The 15,401-nt window shown below is 45.2% G+C and overlaps 1 protein-coding gene across 2 annotated transcripts in view; it reads right to left on the bottom strand.

Moving 5' to 3' along the window:
- Positions 1-338: 338 nt before the first annotated feature.
- hoga1 (4-hydroxy-2-oxoglutarate aldolase 1) overlaps positions 339-15,401 on the bottom strand; it is a 31,930-nt gene continuing 16,867 nt past the window's right edge. Inside the window, exons 5-7 of one of the 2 annotated variants that reach the window (XM_072239009.1) lie at positions 13,697-13,793; positions 5,354-5,487; positions 339-2,184 (exon numbers count right to left, since the gene is read on the bottom strand). In XM_072239009.1, the coding sequence (XP_072095110.1) occupies positions 2,035-2,184; positions 5,354-5,487; positions 13,697-13,793 (381 nt within the window). In that variant the 3' untranslated portion in view covers positions 339-2,034. Of the gene's footprint in view, positions 2,185-5,353; positions 5,488-10,541; positions 12,695-13,696; positions 13,794-15,401 lie in introns of those variants that run through there. The other variant, XM_072239010.1, reaches the window with a different exon arrangement.

Below are 15,401 nucleotides of genomic sequence, written 5' to 3'. Positions count from 1 at the left end.
TGTGGTCTTATTTTTTCCCCCTCTTCACTCTGCCCTCAACCAAATTATGGCTATGGACAATGTGGGTTAGTTAAAAGTGTTCATACTCCCCATCTAAGCTGCTTGAGCTGTCAAGTATGCTTGTGATTATAAGTGCCACTTCCCAAATCCTTAACTGAAGTTGCTGAAAACAGATTGTATTGTTAACAGTATTGGTTTACAACTGGATTGAGATGCTTGCTGGCAATGATACATCAGATGATTCAGTGAGATTTCCTCCGCAGGCCTTCCACTGTAAATACCAGTTTCTGTTCACTCAGTCCCAGGGCACATACAACACCAAATTATACATCAAAGACTAAAGATAATGATTAACTTTATTTGTCACATGTGCATTGAAACTTACAGAGAAATGCGTTGTTTTGCATTAAATCAGCAAGGACTGTGCTAGTCAGCCTCCAAGTATCGCCACGCTTTCAGCACCAACATAACATGCCTACAACCCACTGACCCTAACCTGCAGACTTTGGAATGTAGAGGGAAACTAGAGCACTCAGTGGAAACCCATGTGGTCACAGAAAGAACGTAGGGACAGATGGTCCTTACAGACAGCGGCAGTAAACAATGCAATAACCGCTATGCTACCATGTGTCTATTTAAGACAGAAGTTGATCATTTCCTGATCGGTCAGGGCATCAAAGGATATGGTGAGAAGGCAGGTGTATGGGGTTGAGTGGGATCCAGGATCAGCCATGATGGAATGGTGGAGCAGACTTGATGGGCTGAATGGCCTAATTCTGCTCCTATGTCTCATGGTGCCTTGCAGAGAAAACAACCTTACTGCCACACTCAAGGACACAAAATGCAACTTTAATCTGAATTCTGCTTCATTAACTCTTGACAAAATTAAAAAAGATCTTGAGGAGGAGCAAACTGAGATTGTGTTGGCAGAGTCCCATTGCAGAAGGGTAACTGCAATTTTGGACCTTATTTCTCCCAGCACAGATAGAAGTACAACAAATTTCACCAGTGGGCTAAAATAACCAGAACAGCATTGTTAAGTCTTTATTTGATTTCAGCAATGAAACTTGTAAATTTTCTTCAGGATTAAAAAAACATTCCCCTCACTCACTCAATGGGGAATAATTTTAAGGCAATTGGAGGAAAGTACAGAGGGGATATCAGTGGTGTGTTTTTTACACAGAGAGTGGAGGGTACATGGAACACCCTGCCAGGGGTGGTGTTCAGAGGCAGATAAATTCAGGACATTAAAGAAGCACATGGATTATAGAAAAATGAAAGGCTCTGTGAGGGAAGAATTAGATTGATCTTAGTAGTTTAGGAGGTCAGCACAACAGTGTGGGCCAAAAGGCCTGTACTGTGTTGTAATGTCTACATAATAAGGAATTGGAAATGAATTTGCTTCACAATTCTGACTAACTTCTTAACCTGAATAAGACCACTATCAATAAGCAGCCAACTGTTAACAAAATGTCCTTTAATGGAGCACAGGAGACTGAAGACAGAATTTAAACTGTTCTTTCCCTTTAACGTTTTTTCCAGTTGCTTTATTTCAACATGTTGCAGTATATAGGAAAAAATATTTTCATTGAGAATGTAAGTTTAGTGTCTAGGACCAGATGGCATGGCCTTAGATCAGAAGGCCATCCCTTTAGAACAGAGATAAGAGTTAATTTCTTTAGCCAAAGGGTGGTGAATTTGTGGAATTCATTGCCACAGATGACTGTGAAGCCTGTTACTCTTCTCAATGTCAGCAAGGCCAAGGAGTTGACTATTGACTTCATAAGGAAGTCAAAGCCAGTCCTCATTGGAGGATAGAAGGTGGAGAGGGTCAGCAATGTTAAATTCCTTGGTGTTATCATTTTGGACGACCTGTCAGCTTGCAAGTGTCGTCTGACTTTCCAGCGCCAACAAAGCACGCCCACAATGTTCAACAGAACAGCAGCAATAAAAAAACACAAAACAAGCCCACTTCTTAAGCAGTTTCTAGAAGATTAATTAGTTCTAAATCTGTAATTGTCAGTGTGGCTAAGTTTACAGCCATCCGTTGGACGTGAAGTCACCACGCAACTCCTTCCTCTCTGCTTCCGTCAAGGGCAGTAACGGAGCGCGGCAGGGTCCTCCGTGATACCCAAACCATTCCATCGCTTCCTTGAGGCCTGCGATCCCAAACTTGCGTGTAATCTACAAGATATAAGAATATCTAATAAGTGACTATTGATCTTACTCTCAATGTATTCCATGTTCATTTTCAGGAGGGGAAGGCCAGAGGTTATTGCGCTCCTAGAGTACTACAGAACAGAAGTAGGCCCTTTGGCTCAACTCCTACAATACACCCCATTCAAGTTAGTTCCATTTGCCCGCATTTGGTCCACATCCCTTCTAAACTTTTCCTATCCATGTAAAGTACTTGTTCAACTATCTTTTAAACGCTGTTACTGCACCCGCTTCCTCCGGCAGCTCATTTCACACAAGTATGTCTCCCTCCCTCCCTCCCTCCCCTCCTTTCCCTTCAAACCCTGAACCTCTGCCTTTTTGATAACCCAACCCTGGGGGAGAAAGACCCAGTGCCCGCTCAGATCTCTATACACCTCTCAGTCTCCTCCTGGGGGCGTGGGGGTGGTTTCGGCTGATACGATAAGGAAACAAGGAGACTCTCAGATCAGCACAGGGATGATAGAAAAATGAAGAGTTACATGCTGTGTAGGAGGGAAAGGTTGGATTGATCATAAAGTACATTTATTATTTTATCTTTAGAAATGCAGCAGGGTACCAGGCCCTTCTGGTTAATGGAAGGACTTGAGAGGAGATAAAGTGACCTTGATTTAAAATAAGGGTGGACTCAGATTCATTTATTTATCACATGTGTTGAAACATACAGCGAAATGCGCTGTTTGTGTTAAAAACCTAAAGATGTGCCACCTAGTTACACTACATGGCCAATTAGCCTGCTAACCAGAGCGGTAAGTTCAAGTTTATTCTCATTCAGCCATGTACATGTACACTTCCAAATGAAACAACATTCCTCTGGACCATGGTGCACAGCACACAGCCCACACCCAAAGTAATATTACCACAAATACCGTAACAAGCAATAAGATGATTTACGTCTCTCGAATGTGGGAAGAAACTGAAGCACCCAGAGAAAACCCCCATGGTCACAGGGAGAATGTATAAACTCTTCACAGCCATATACAATAGACTGGCATAACACTGTGGGCCAAAGGGCCCGTTCTGTGCTGTACTGTTCTGTGTTCCAGAGACAGCTCAGTCTCTCATACCCTGGAAACATCCTCATTTTCAGAATGGCGGGCAGTGACTAGTGGGGTACCACAAGGCTCAGTGCTGGGACCCCAGTTATTTACAATATATATTAATGACTTAGATGAGGGAATTAAATGCAGCATCTCCAAGTTTGTGGATGACACGAAGCTGGGCGGCAGTGTTAGCTGTGAGGAGGATGCAGGGTGACTTGGATTGGTTAGGTGAGTGGGCAAATTCATGGCAGATGCAATTTAATGTGGATAGATGTGAGGTTATCCACTTTGGTGGCAAAAACAGGAAAATAGATTATTATCTGAGTGGTGGCCGATTAGGAAAAAGGGAGGTGCAACGAGACCTGGGTGTCATTATACACCAGTCATTGAAAGTGGGCATGCAGGTACAGCAGGCAGTGAAAAAGGCGAATAGTATGCTGGCATTTATAGCAAGAGGATTCAAGTACAGGAACAGGGAGGTACTACTGCAGTTGTACAAGGCCTTGGTGAGACCACATCTGGAGTACTGTGTGCAGTTTTGGTCCCCTAATCTGAGGAAAGACATCCTTGCCATAGAGGGAGTACAAAGAAGGTTCACCAGATTGATTCCTGGGATAGCAGGACTTTCATATGAAGAAAGACTGGATGAACTGGGCTTGTACTCGTTGGAATTTAGAAGATTGAGGATTATTGAAATGTATAAAATCCTAAAGGGATTGGACAGGCTAGAGGCAGGAAGATTGTTCCCGATGTTGGGGAAGTCCAGAATGAGGGGTCACAGTTTGAAGATAAAGGGGAAGCCTTTTATGACCAAGATTAGGAAAAACTTCTTCACACAGAGAGTGGTGAATCTGTGGAATTCTCTGCCACAGGAACAGTTGAGGCCAGTTCATTGGCTATATTTAAGAGGGAGTTAGATATGGCCCTTGTGGCTACGGGGGTCAGGGGGTATGGAGGGAAGGCTGGTACAGGGTTCTGAGTTGGATGATCAGCCATGATCATAATAAATGGCGGTGCAGGCTTGAAGGGCCGAATGGCCTACTCCTACACCTATTTTCTATGTTTCTATGTAAATGTTCAGCAGTCTATCAGCAAGAGAGTTCAAAAAGCGTACAACTGTCTGAGAGAAAAGAAAGTCACACCATCACATTTCTACATGATGAACCCTTTATTTTTAAGCACTGACCGTCTCGTTTTCTAGAATTCCCCACAAGAAGAATCTTCCTCTCCTCATCCCTGTCAAGATCACCCCCGGACCCTTAAAAGCAGCAACTACAAACCTTGCCTGTCCATCCTTAAGACAACCTGTACATTCCCATAAATAACAGCAGCGTAGTGGCCAGCGAAACACTTTACAGAACCGGCAACCCAGGCTTCACTCCTGCCACTGTCTGTAAAGAGTTTGTACGTTCTCCCGATGACCGTGTAGCTTTCCCCCGGGTGCTCCGGTTTCCTCCCACATTCCAAAGGAGTACAGGTCAGGCTCAGTGAGTTGTGGGTGTGCTGTGTTGGTACCAGAAGCATGGCGACACTTGCCAGCTGTCCAGAGCCGATATGATTTGATGTAAATGACATTCCACTGTATGTTTTAATGTTTCACTATACACGTTGACAAAACAGACTAGTTTTCATTTTTCTTTCTATCTACCACACATTCGAGCCCCAGGGGAGCACACCATTCACAAAAATCCTTCACTGTGTCCACAGATCCCTTGGTGCAGTCTCTCCTTGATTCTATTAGGGTTATTACTCGGTTATGGATTTATTGAGTATGCCCGCAAGAAAATGAATCTCAGGGTTGTATTTTGTGACACATATGTACTTTGATAATGAATCTACTTTGGACTTTGAAGAGCCAAGCCGAGCAGGGGATTCCGGGTGTGGTCCTCTCCCCTCTGCCCCAGGCTGCCATAGGTCAGGAGCATTGGGCTGAAGAGTAACCAGAATTCGAGGAGAAGCCCCTTCAGATATGTGGTCAGGCTCCTGCAGTGAGCCCAGAGCCCAGCACCTTCTGACACACAACAGGTTACTGCAAAGTGGACCATCAGTGATGCCTAATTTGAAAACACAGGGTCGAAGAATGAAGCTACACTTACTGCTGCGTTCGGCTCAACCAGCCTGTACTGAAGTTCACGAGCTTCTACCCACTGTCCGGCCAGGCAGAGCTTTTCCAGCTTGCACAGGGGCTCCCCAAGTACATTCGCCAACGCACACACGCCTCCGACAGCACCTGCGCAGATGACATGGAGTTGGAGGCAGCAGAGCAATGAGAGAATAAAACTCCTTTTGTACACATTTGTACCCTGCTTGTTAATCCAAATATCTACTTGATTAAATATAATTGTGAAGAAAGCACGACAGTGCCTCTACTTCCTCAGGAGTCTGCGGAGATTCAGCATGTCATGTCATCAAAAACCTTGGCAAACTTCTATCGATGTGTGGTGGAAAGTGTGCTGACTGGCTGCATTTTGACCTGGTATGGGAATACCAACGACTTTGAGCAAAAAATCCTACAAAAGAACATAGAACAGTACAGCACAGTACAGGCCCTTCAGCCCACAATATTGTGCCGACCCTTAAACCCTGCCTCCCATATAACTCCCCACCTTAAATTCTTCCATATACCTGTCTAGTAGTTAGGTATTGGATTCGGCACAGTACAAAGCGGCTACAACTCTCCCAACCGTTGAGCACATCTACATGAAACATTGTCGTAGAAAAGCAGTATCCATCACCAAAGATCCTCACCAGGCAGGCCGTGCTCTTTTCTCGCTGCTGCCATCAGGTAGAAGGTACAGATGCCTCAGGACTCGCATCAACAGTTTCAAGAACAGTTACTACCCCTCAACCATCAGGCTCTTGAACAAAAAGCGACAACTACACCAATATATGGGCTCCTTTAACTTGTTATTTCAGGCTCATTATTTATTGTTATTTATTATCTGCATGTGGACAGTTTATTTACAGTTCCTGATATGTACAAATCCTGTTTACAGTTACTATTCTATAGATTTGCTAAGAATGCCTGCAGAAAAAGAATTTCAGGTGACACGTATTTAATATAATAAATTTTACTTTGAACTTTAAACAGCTAATCACAGAGCAGCAACTTAACGCATCAAAGCACGCAGACCATGTCTGCACATTTTGAATCACATACATTTCAATGCAAAGGGTATCGTAGGAAAGGCGGATGAGCTCAGGGCATGGATCAACAACTGGAACTATGATGACGTAGCCATGGGTGAGACTTGGTTGCAGAGGGCAGGACTGGCAGCTCAGGGTTCATTCTTTTAGACATAATAGAGTGGGAGGGATTAAAGGGGAAGGAATGGTGTCACTAGTCAGGGAAAATATCACAGCAGTGCTCAGTCAGGACATGCAGGAGAACTTGTCTAGTGAGGCATTATGGGTGGAACTGAGATATAAGAAAAGTATGACCACATTAATGGGAATACATTACAGACCACCCAGCAGTCTATGGGATTTAGAGGAACAAAATTGTAGAGAGATTATAGATTGTTGCAAGGAACATGAGGTTGCAAGAGTAGGTGATGCTAACTTTCCACATATTTACTAGGACACCCATACTGTTAAAGGGTGAGATTGGAATAGAGATTGTCAAATGTGTTCAGGAAAAATCCCAACGAGGGAGTGTGCAATACTTGATCTGCCATTAGGGAATGAGAAGGGGCAGGTGACAGAAGCTTGAGTAGGGGAACACTTTGCATCCAGTGACCACAAACCCATTAAATTCAAGGTAATTACAGAAAAGGATAGATCTAGTCTGCAGAATGAGATTCAAACTTGCAGAAAGGCCAATTTTGATGGCATCAGAAAGGATCCAGCAAGTATGGATTGAGACAGGCTGGCTTCTGGCAAAGGTGCTCTTGGTAAGTGGCTTTCAAAAGTGAAATTTTGAGAGTACAGAGCTTGCATGTATAATAGGCAAGAATAGCAGGTTTAGGGAATCTTGGTTATTGGGAGATATTGAGGCCCTGCTTAACAAAAGGAGGTGCGAATGAGGTACTTGGAGTATAAGAAATGCCAGGAGAACACTTTAAGAAAGAAATCAGGAGAGCTGAAAGAAGGCACGAGGTTGCTCTAGCAGACAAGGTGAAGAAGAATCCCGAGAATTTTCTACAGATATCTTAAGACAAAAGGATTGCAAGGCATGACTGCTCCTCTGGAAAATCAAAATGGTAATTTATGCATGGAGCTAATAGAGATCTTAAATGGATTTTTTGTATCTGTATTTACTCGGAAGGTGGACTCCAAGTCTATAGAAGGAAGGCAACGCATCAGCATCAGATTTGAGGGGGTGTTTGCTGCTTGAGATAAATCAGGGTGGATAAATCCCCAGGGCCGGACAATGCATTCCCTCAGATCCTGTTGGAGGAAAGTGCAGAAATAGCAGAGACATTTAAATCATCCTTATTGACAGGTCAGGTACCGGAGGATTGGAGGATAGCCTCCATTGTTCTGCTGTTTAAGAAAGGGTCTATGAATAAAGCAGGTGACCCTCACATTAGTAGTGGGAAAGTAGTTGGAAAGTACTTTAAGGGACCGGTGATACGCGTATTTGGATAAACAGGAGCTGATTACAGATAGTTAGCATGGCTTTGTGTGAGGTAGGGCGTGTCTAAGCAATTGTACAGATTTTTTTTTGAAGAAGAAGTTTCCAGAAAAGTTGATGAAGGCAAAGCAGTGGATATTGCCTACATGGACCTCAGTAAGGCATTTGACAAGGTACCGCATGAGAGGTTGGTCAAGAAGGTTCAACTGCTCAGCATGGAAGAAGAGACAGTAACTGGATTAGGCATTGGCTTTGCAGGAGAAGCCCCAGAGTGGTAGTAGATGGTTGCCTCGCTGACGGGAGGCCTCTGACTAGTGGGGTGTCGCAGGGATTGGTGCTGGTCAAGATGGTATCAGCATACAACGTTCACTCGGTCGACATCATCCAGATAGCCCACAAAAATGTCTGTTTTACTTATTTTACAACCGTTTTTCATCTTGTGCGTTTCTGGAACTATTAGAGCCTGTGATTTTCAGTTTGGAAATCAATTAAGCGATCCAATGCTTTGTTGTCTCCGAGAAGATTCCAGAAAGCGAGCACATACTCGGACAGCAAAGGAACTTTGTGACAGGACGCAAGCTGATGTTAGACTCCATTTCACTGCTTAAAGCATCGAGGAGGATTGAGACATCAAGGCAAATGTGGATGGCGAACTGCTTGCCTTTTTATCACTGCCGGAGAAAGATTCTGTGGGAGGCCTATCACTGTGTGGCTCCCTGTGGCAGACGGGTAAGCCTCTCTGTGTTCGTGTGGCGTCCCTCTTTCGACGATGAAGCAGGATGTTACTATAGTTCTACGTTATGGATTGGACTATTGCATTTATGAAGTGTGGACTTTCTCAGACTCGTGGTTTTTATATCTTGTGTTTTTTGCCTGTTCCTTTCTGTTTTGTTGTGCAAGGGGAGGGTTTTTGTTACATTCTGTTAGTTTTTTTGTGCGGAGTGAGGGGGGTTTGGGAGTTGATTATCAGGATGCCATTGTTTTTTGTACAAAGGGTGGGGTTGATGTTTCTCTCTGAATTACTTTCATGTTCTTTCTTTGTTTCATGGCTATCTGGTGAAGAAGAATTTCAGAGTTGTGTTGGGATACATACTTTGATAATAAACCTTTGAACCTTTTGGGTCCATTGATTTTTGTCATCCACATCAACAATCTGGATGATAATGCGATTAACTAGATTAGCAAATTTGCAGATGACACCAAGATTGGGGATGCAGTGGACAGCAAGGAAGACTATAGCTAGAAAATTGGGCTGAAAATGGCAGATTGAATAAAGTGCAAACAAGCGTGAGGTGTTGCACTTTGGGATGACCAACCAGAGTGGGTCTTTCACTGAACAGAAGGGCACTGAGGAGTGCATAGAACAAAATGATCTGGGAACACAGGTCCATAATTCACTGAAAGTGGCGTCAACAGGAGATGGGATGTTATGTTGAAGTTGTAAGACATTAGTGAGGCCCAATTTGGAGTATTGTGTTCAGTTTTGGTCATCTACCTACAGGAAAGATGTAAGTAAGATTGAACGAGTGCAGAAGAAATTTACAAGGATGTTGTGGGGACTGGAGGACCTGAGATATAAGGAAAGATAGACCAGGTTAGAACTTTATTCCCTAGAATGTAGACGATTGGGGGGCAATTTGATAGAGGTATACAGGATTATGAAGGGTATAGATAGGGATGAGGGGTATAGATAGGGTAAATACAAGCAGACGTTTTTCATTGAGGTTGGGTGGGATTACAACAGGAGGTCATGGGTTAAGGGTGAAAGGTGAAAAGTTTAAGGGGATCGTGGGAGGAAACTTCCTCACTCAGGGTCGTGAGAGTGTGGAATGAGCTCTCAGCGCAAGTCATGGATGCAGTTTTGATTTCAATGTTTAAGAGAAGTTTGGATAGGTACGTAGATGGGAGGGGTTTGGAGGGCTATGGTCCTGGTGCAGGTCGATGGGACTAGGCAGTTTAAATGCTTCAGCATGGACTAGATGGGCTGAAGGGCCTGTTTCTGTGCTGTACTTTTCTATGATTCTATGGTCAAGAGGTTCAGTTGCTTTTTGGACTTTCATCAGAATGGCAAAGAAACGTGATCTAAGTGACTCTGACCGTGGAGTGATTATTGGTGCCAGACAGGGTAGCTTGAGTATCGCAGGAACTGCTGACCTCCTGGGATTTTCACTCACAACAATCTAGAGTTTACAGAGAATGGTGTGAAAAGCAAAAACATACAATGAGTGTCAGTTCTGTGGGCAAAAACACCTTGTTAATATGAGAGGTCAGAGGAGAATGGCCAGACTGGTTCAAGCTGACAGGAAGGTGATAGTAACTCAGGTAACCACATATTACAACAGTGGTGTGCAGAAGAGCTTCTCTGAACATACAGCACATTGAACCTTGAAGTGGATGGACTACAGAAGAATACCACGACATACACTCAGTAAGCACTTTATTAGTTACAGGAGGTGCTTAGTACGACCACTGAGTGTCTACTGACTTTCACAACCTCAGTTCAAGTTCAGTTTATTGTCATTCAACTGTACACATTTATACCGCCAAACGAAACAACATTTCTCCAGATCTAGATGCACACAGTACATACAACTCACACAAAGTAATATTACCACAAATAAATTAACAAATAATAAGGTGCATTAATGACACATGTTAAAAAGTAAACGGTATAACAGTAGATACTAGTACTTCATCTTCACCTGGGAGTTCAGCAGTCTCACGGCGTGGTGGGGGGATGAGAGAGAGGAAGGAAGCTGTTCCTCAGAACACATAATGGAGTCAAGAATTTGTCTATCCACTAGTAACATATAGGTCCATCCATGTCATGATCACCCAATTTATGTACGGCCCTTACCTCGATATAAGCATTCTGTTACCTGGTGCATGGGCCTGACAGATGTTGCAGGGTTATAGGCATCTTCTGCTGCGTGGGCATTGATTTGTGTTACAAAAAGGCAACAGGAACGGAAATGGACAGTTGACATTTCAGGTCGAGACCCTTCACATAGACTGAGAGATAGTGGGGAGATGACCAGTACAGAGGTGAAGCATAGGGCTTCACTTTTTAATATGCAATCACTCCTCTCACTCCAGATTAAGCAGCTTGACCTGAAACACTGACTGTCCATCCCTCCCCACAGATGCTGCCTGAATACTAAGTTCCTGCAGCTTCTTGTTCATGCTCCAGATTCCAGCATCTGCAGTTGCTTGTGTCCAGAAGAACAGAACCCTGCTGTAATCTGTAATGTCCATGCTAAGTCATGCTCTGTCACACATAACACTGAATCCCTTTCATAGAACACTACCGCACAGTGCAGGCCCTTCAGCCCACGACGTTGTGCCGACCTTTTAACCCACTCCAAGATCAATCTAACCCTTCCCTCCTACGCAGCCCTCCATTTCTCATTCTTCCTTGGGTCCAAGAGTCTCTTCAATCTCCCCAATGCGTCTACCTCTACCACCATACCTTGCAGTGTGTTCCATGTACCCACCATTTTCTGTGTAAATAAAAAAACCTCTCTCTTACAACTTCTCCTATACTTTTCTACAGCACTGTAAAAAGTTATGTCCTCTCATTATCTATTCTGCCCTCGAGGGAAGGCTTGCTGTCCTCTCTATCTGTGCCCCTAATTATCTTGTACATCTCCATCAAGTAATACTCTCATCCTTCTTCACACCAAGGAGGATAACCCCAGCTTGCTCAGCCTCTCCTCATAAGACATGCTCTCTGATCCAGGCAGCATCCTGGTAAATCTCCTCTGCACCCTCTCTAAAGCTTCCACATCCTTCTTACAATGAGGCAACCAGAACTGAACACTGCAACATTACTTCACAACTCTTGCACTCAATCCCCTGCATACTGAAGGCCAACACGCCATACGCCTTCTTAAAAACCCTATCACGGCGCACAGCAACCTTGAGGGATCTATAGATGTGGACCCCAAGTTGCCACCCTTCCTCCACACTGCGAAGAATCCTGCCATTACCCTGTATTGTGCCTTCAAGTTCCTCCCAAAGTGAATCACTTCACACTTCTCCAGATGGAACCTCATCTGCCAAGTGAATATACAATGGAGCAGCTGAGTTTACACAGTCTCCCAGCCAATGTTTGCTCAACAATTCTACACAACTAAACATAAACAATGCTTCTTCCCCACCCCCATTTATTACACAGGTTGAATCTCTCCAGTCTGGGACTTGAACTGGTGCTGAACCACAAAATTGTCCCCTGATCATTTACCTGAGCCACATTGTTCCTTGTAAGTACAGACACTCCCTGGGTCAAGTAGCCTTTCCCGAGACCCAGAGTCATGGTGTGAAACAGGCCCTTCAGCCCAACTAGTCCATGCTAAACTGTGATTCTCCTCAGTCCCATCGACCTGCACCTGGATCATACCCCTCCCATCCAGTTCCTTATCCAGACTTCTCTTAAATACTGCAATTAAACTGGCACCTGGCACTGACAGGTCATTCCACACTCACACCATCCTCTAAGTGAAAAAGTTTCCTCCCCTCAGGTTCCCCTTTCACCCTTAACCTACGAATTCTAGTTCCAGTCTTACCCAACCCCCGTGGAAAAAGCCTGCTTGCATTTTACCCTATCTATACGCCTCAACTTTCTATACTTCCTCAGCTCTGTGGGTAAAAACACTTCATGAATGCAAGAGGTCAGATCAGATCTGTTCAGGCTGACAGGAAGGTGACAGTAACTGGGAAAACCATCCATCACAACAGTGGTGTGCGGAAGAGCGTCTCTGAACGCACAACACGTCCGACCTTGAAGTGGGTGGGCCACAGCAGGAGAAGTCCACACCGGATTCCACTCTTGGAGCTACTCCAGTGGCCACTGAGTGTGTCCCTATATAGACAATAAACTTACATGAACTGTGAAAAATTATTTTATATTGTTACACGTTCCGAGGTACAGTGAGAAGCTTACTTTACACGCCATCTATACAGATCCTTTCATCACATCAGTGCATTGTGGCTGTACACGGTGAAATAACAGATTGCCAAATTAAAGAGTTACAGTTAAAATCCTCACACAGAGCACAGAGATAGAACAGGGTAAAACAGAAACAATGCAGAATAAAGTGCAACAGCTACAGAGGAAGTCCAGCACAGAGAGAGAGACAATAAGGTGCAAGATAAACAACAAGGTCGTCTGTGACGGTCAGGAGCCAACCTTACCGTTCATTAGTCTGATAACAGTGGGATAGAAGCCGTTCTTGAGCCTGGTCGTACACGCTTTTGGGCTTTTCCCACCTTCTGCCCGGTGGGACCGGGGAGAACAGAGAACATCCGGTGTGGGTGGGGTGTCTGATCATGTTGGCTGCTACCCAGAGGCAGCGAGAAGTACAGGCAGAGCCTATGGAGAATTGGTATCTGTACAAATGGTCTGCCGGAGGAACTCAGCAGATCGAGCAGGAGGGGAGAGGAAATGGTGACGTTTTGAGTCAAAACTGTGCATTGGGACAGAGAGTGAGGAGGGGTGATGACCAGTAAAGAGTAGAGGGGAGGGACGAGAAAGAGGCCCGAGGTGATCGATGGACTAAGGTGGGGAGTGGGGAAAGAGGGCATCGATCGACGACAGGAGGTGAGTGGTGGAGATGGGAGATTCACAGTTCACAATCTGTTTGGTTTATTTTCTATTGTTATGTACTGCATTGTACTGCTGCTGTTAAGTTAACTAATTTCCCGACATATGCCGGTGATATTAAACCTGATCGGGTTCTGACGATAAGACACATCTGATCGTATTTGCAGCAGTGCTGAGTGGTTCACACAGCACTTGCAGCAGGCACAACAGGCGTTACCTCGAGCTTCACCTGTGATTGTCCCGGCCCCCTTCTCCACTCACCCACTGAGTACAACGGCAGGAGATACCCCGCAGATCCGGCCAGCACCTGGAAACCCTGCTTCCTGGTTCTGTGAACAATCAGGGCGACCCTTGTAACCTGAAGCAAAGACAGAGTTTACAGATGACCAGTCACTCGACGAGTTTCAGTGCACCGGTGAATAAATGCATGAGTGGCGGCAAAACGTTTTCCCCGCTGTACACGTGACAGTAGTACACCAGTTTGGAGCTGGGCATGGACATTCTGTAATAAGATTGGCCTTATTTATCACACGTACATCCAGACATACGATGAAACGCATCATCTGCATCAATGGCCAACACAGTCCACAGCTCACTAACCCATTACCCATACGTCTTTGCAAGACACATCAAAGTTGCTGGTGAACGCAGCAGGCCAGGCAGCATCTCTAGGAAGAGGTACAGTCGACGTTTTGAGCCCAGACGCTTCGTCAGGACTAACTGAAAGAAGAGCTAGTAAGAGATTTGAAAGTGGGAGGGGGAGGGGGAGATCCAAAATGATAGGAGAAGACAGGAGGGGGAGGGATGGAGCCAAGAGCTGGACAGGTGATAGACAAAAGGGATATGAGAGGATCATGGGACAAGAGGCCTAGGGAGAAAGAAAGGGGCGGGGGGAACCAGAGGATGGGCAAGGGGTATAGTGAGAGGGACAGAGGGAGAAAAAGGAGAGAGAGAAAAAGAATGTGTGAATATAAATAATGGATGGGGTACGAGAGGGAGGTGGGGCATTAGTGGAAGTTAGAGAAGTCAATGTTCATGCCATCAGGTTGGAGGCTACCCAGACGGAATATAAGGTGTTGTTCCTCCAACCTGAGTGTGGCTTCATCTTTACAGTAGAGGAGGCCGTGGATAGACATATCAGAATGGAAATGGGATGTGGAATTAAAATGTGTGGCCACTGGGAGATCCTGCTTCCTCTGGTGGACAGAGCGTAGGTGTTCAGCGAAATGATCTCCCAGTCTGCGTCAGGTCTCGCCAATACATAGAAGGCCGCATCGGGAGCACCGGACGCAGTATATGCCAATATATAGAAGGTCACATCGGGAGCACCGGATGTAGTATACCCCATATGTCTTTGGAGTGTGGGAGGAAACCAGAGCACCCGGAGGAAACCTACGTGGTCACGAGGAGAGCATGCAAACTCCTTACAGATAGCGACAGGAACAGAACCCTCACCAGTAATTGCTGGCACCGTAAAGTGTTGCATTAACCATTACACAACCAGGACATCCTTCGTCCCCTCTCCCTTCCCCTCCCCAAAGGTTCGATGCCAGCAATGCCCCTCCCACCCCGGGATCCTTAGACAACAGCCCTCCCTTCGACCAACGAGGGTCACCTCTGGTTGGCAGGTAGTCGGATGAGTCTGGTCTGCAGGTGACGGGAGCTGGGGGTGCGGTGTCAGAGCAGCAACCGTGAAGTGGGCGGGCAGTCACCAAAGGGTACAGAGGGAAGGTTAAAAAGCAGTGAAACCAGGCAGGACAGGATTTAAAGCAGGACACAGTGCAGACGAGAAGCTTGAAGACGATTTCTTCTCTTCAACGGGAGTTTATTTATTTATTGAGATACAGCACAGAACAGGCTCTTCCACTTCTTGGAGCCGTGCGGCCCAGCGATCCCCCGATTTTAATCCTAGGCTAATCACGGGACAATTTACAATGACCACATAACCTCGCAACTGGTACGTCTT

Source organism: Mobula birostris, chromosome 21, assembly GCF_030028105.1.
Source record: "Mobula birostris isolate sMobBir1 chromosome 21, sMobBir1.hap1, whole genome shotgun sequence".
Lineage (NCBI taxonomy): Eukaryota > Metazoa > Chordata > Chondrichthyes > Myliobatiformes > Myliobatidae > Mobula > Mobula birostris.
This window is presented reverse-complemented; position numbering and strand designations above follow the sequence as displayed.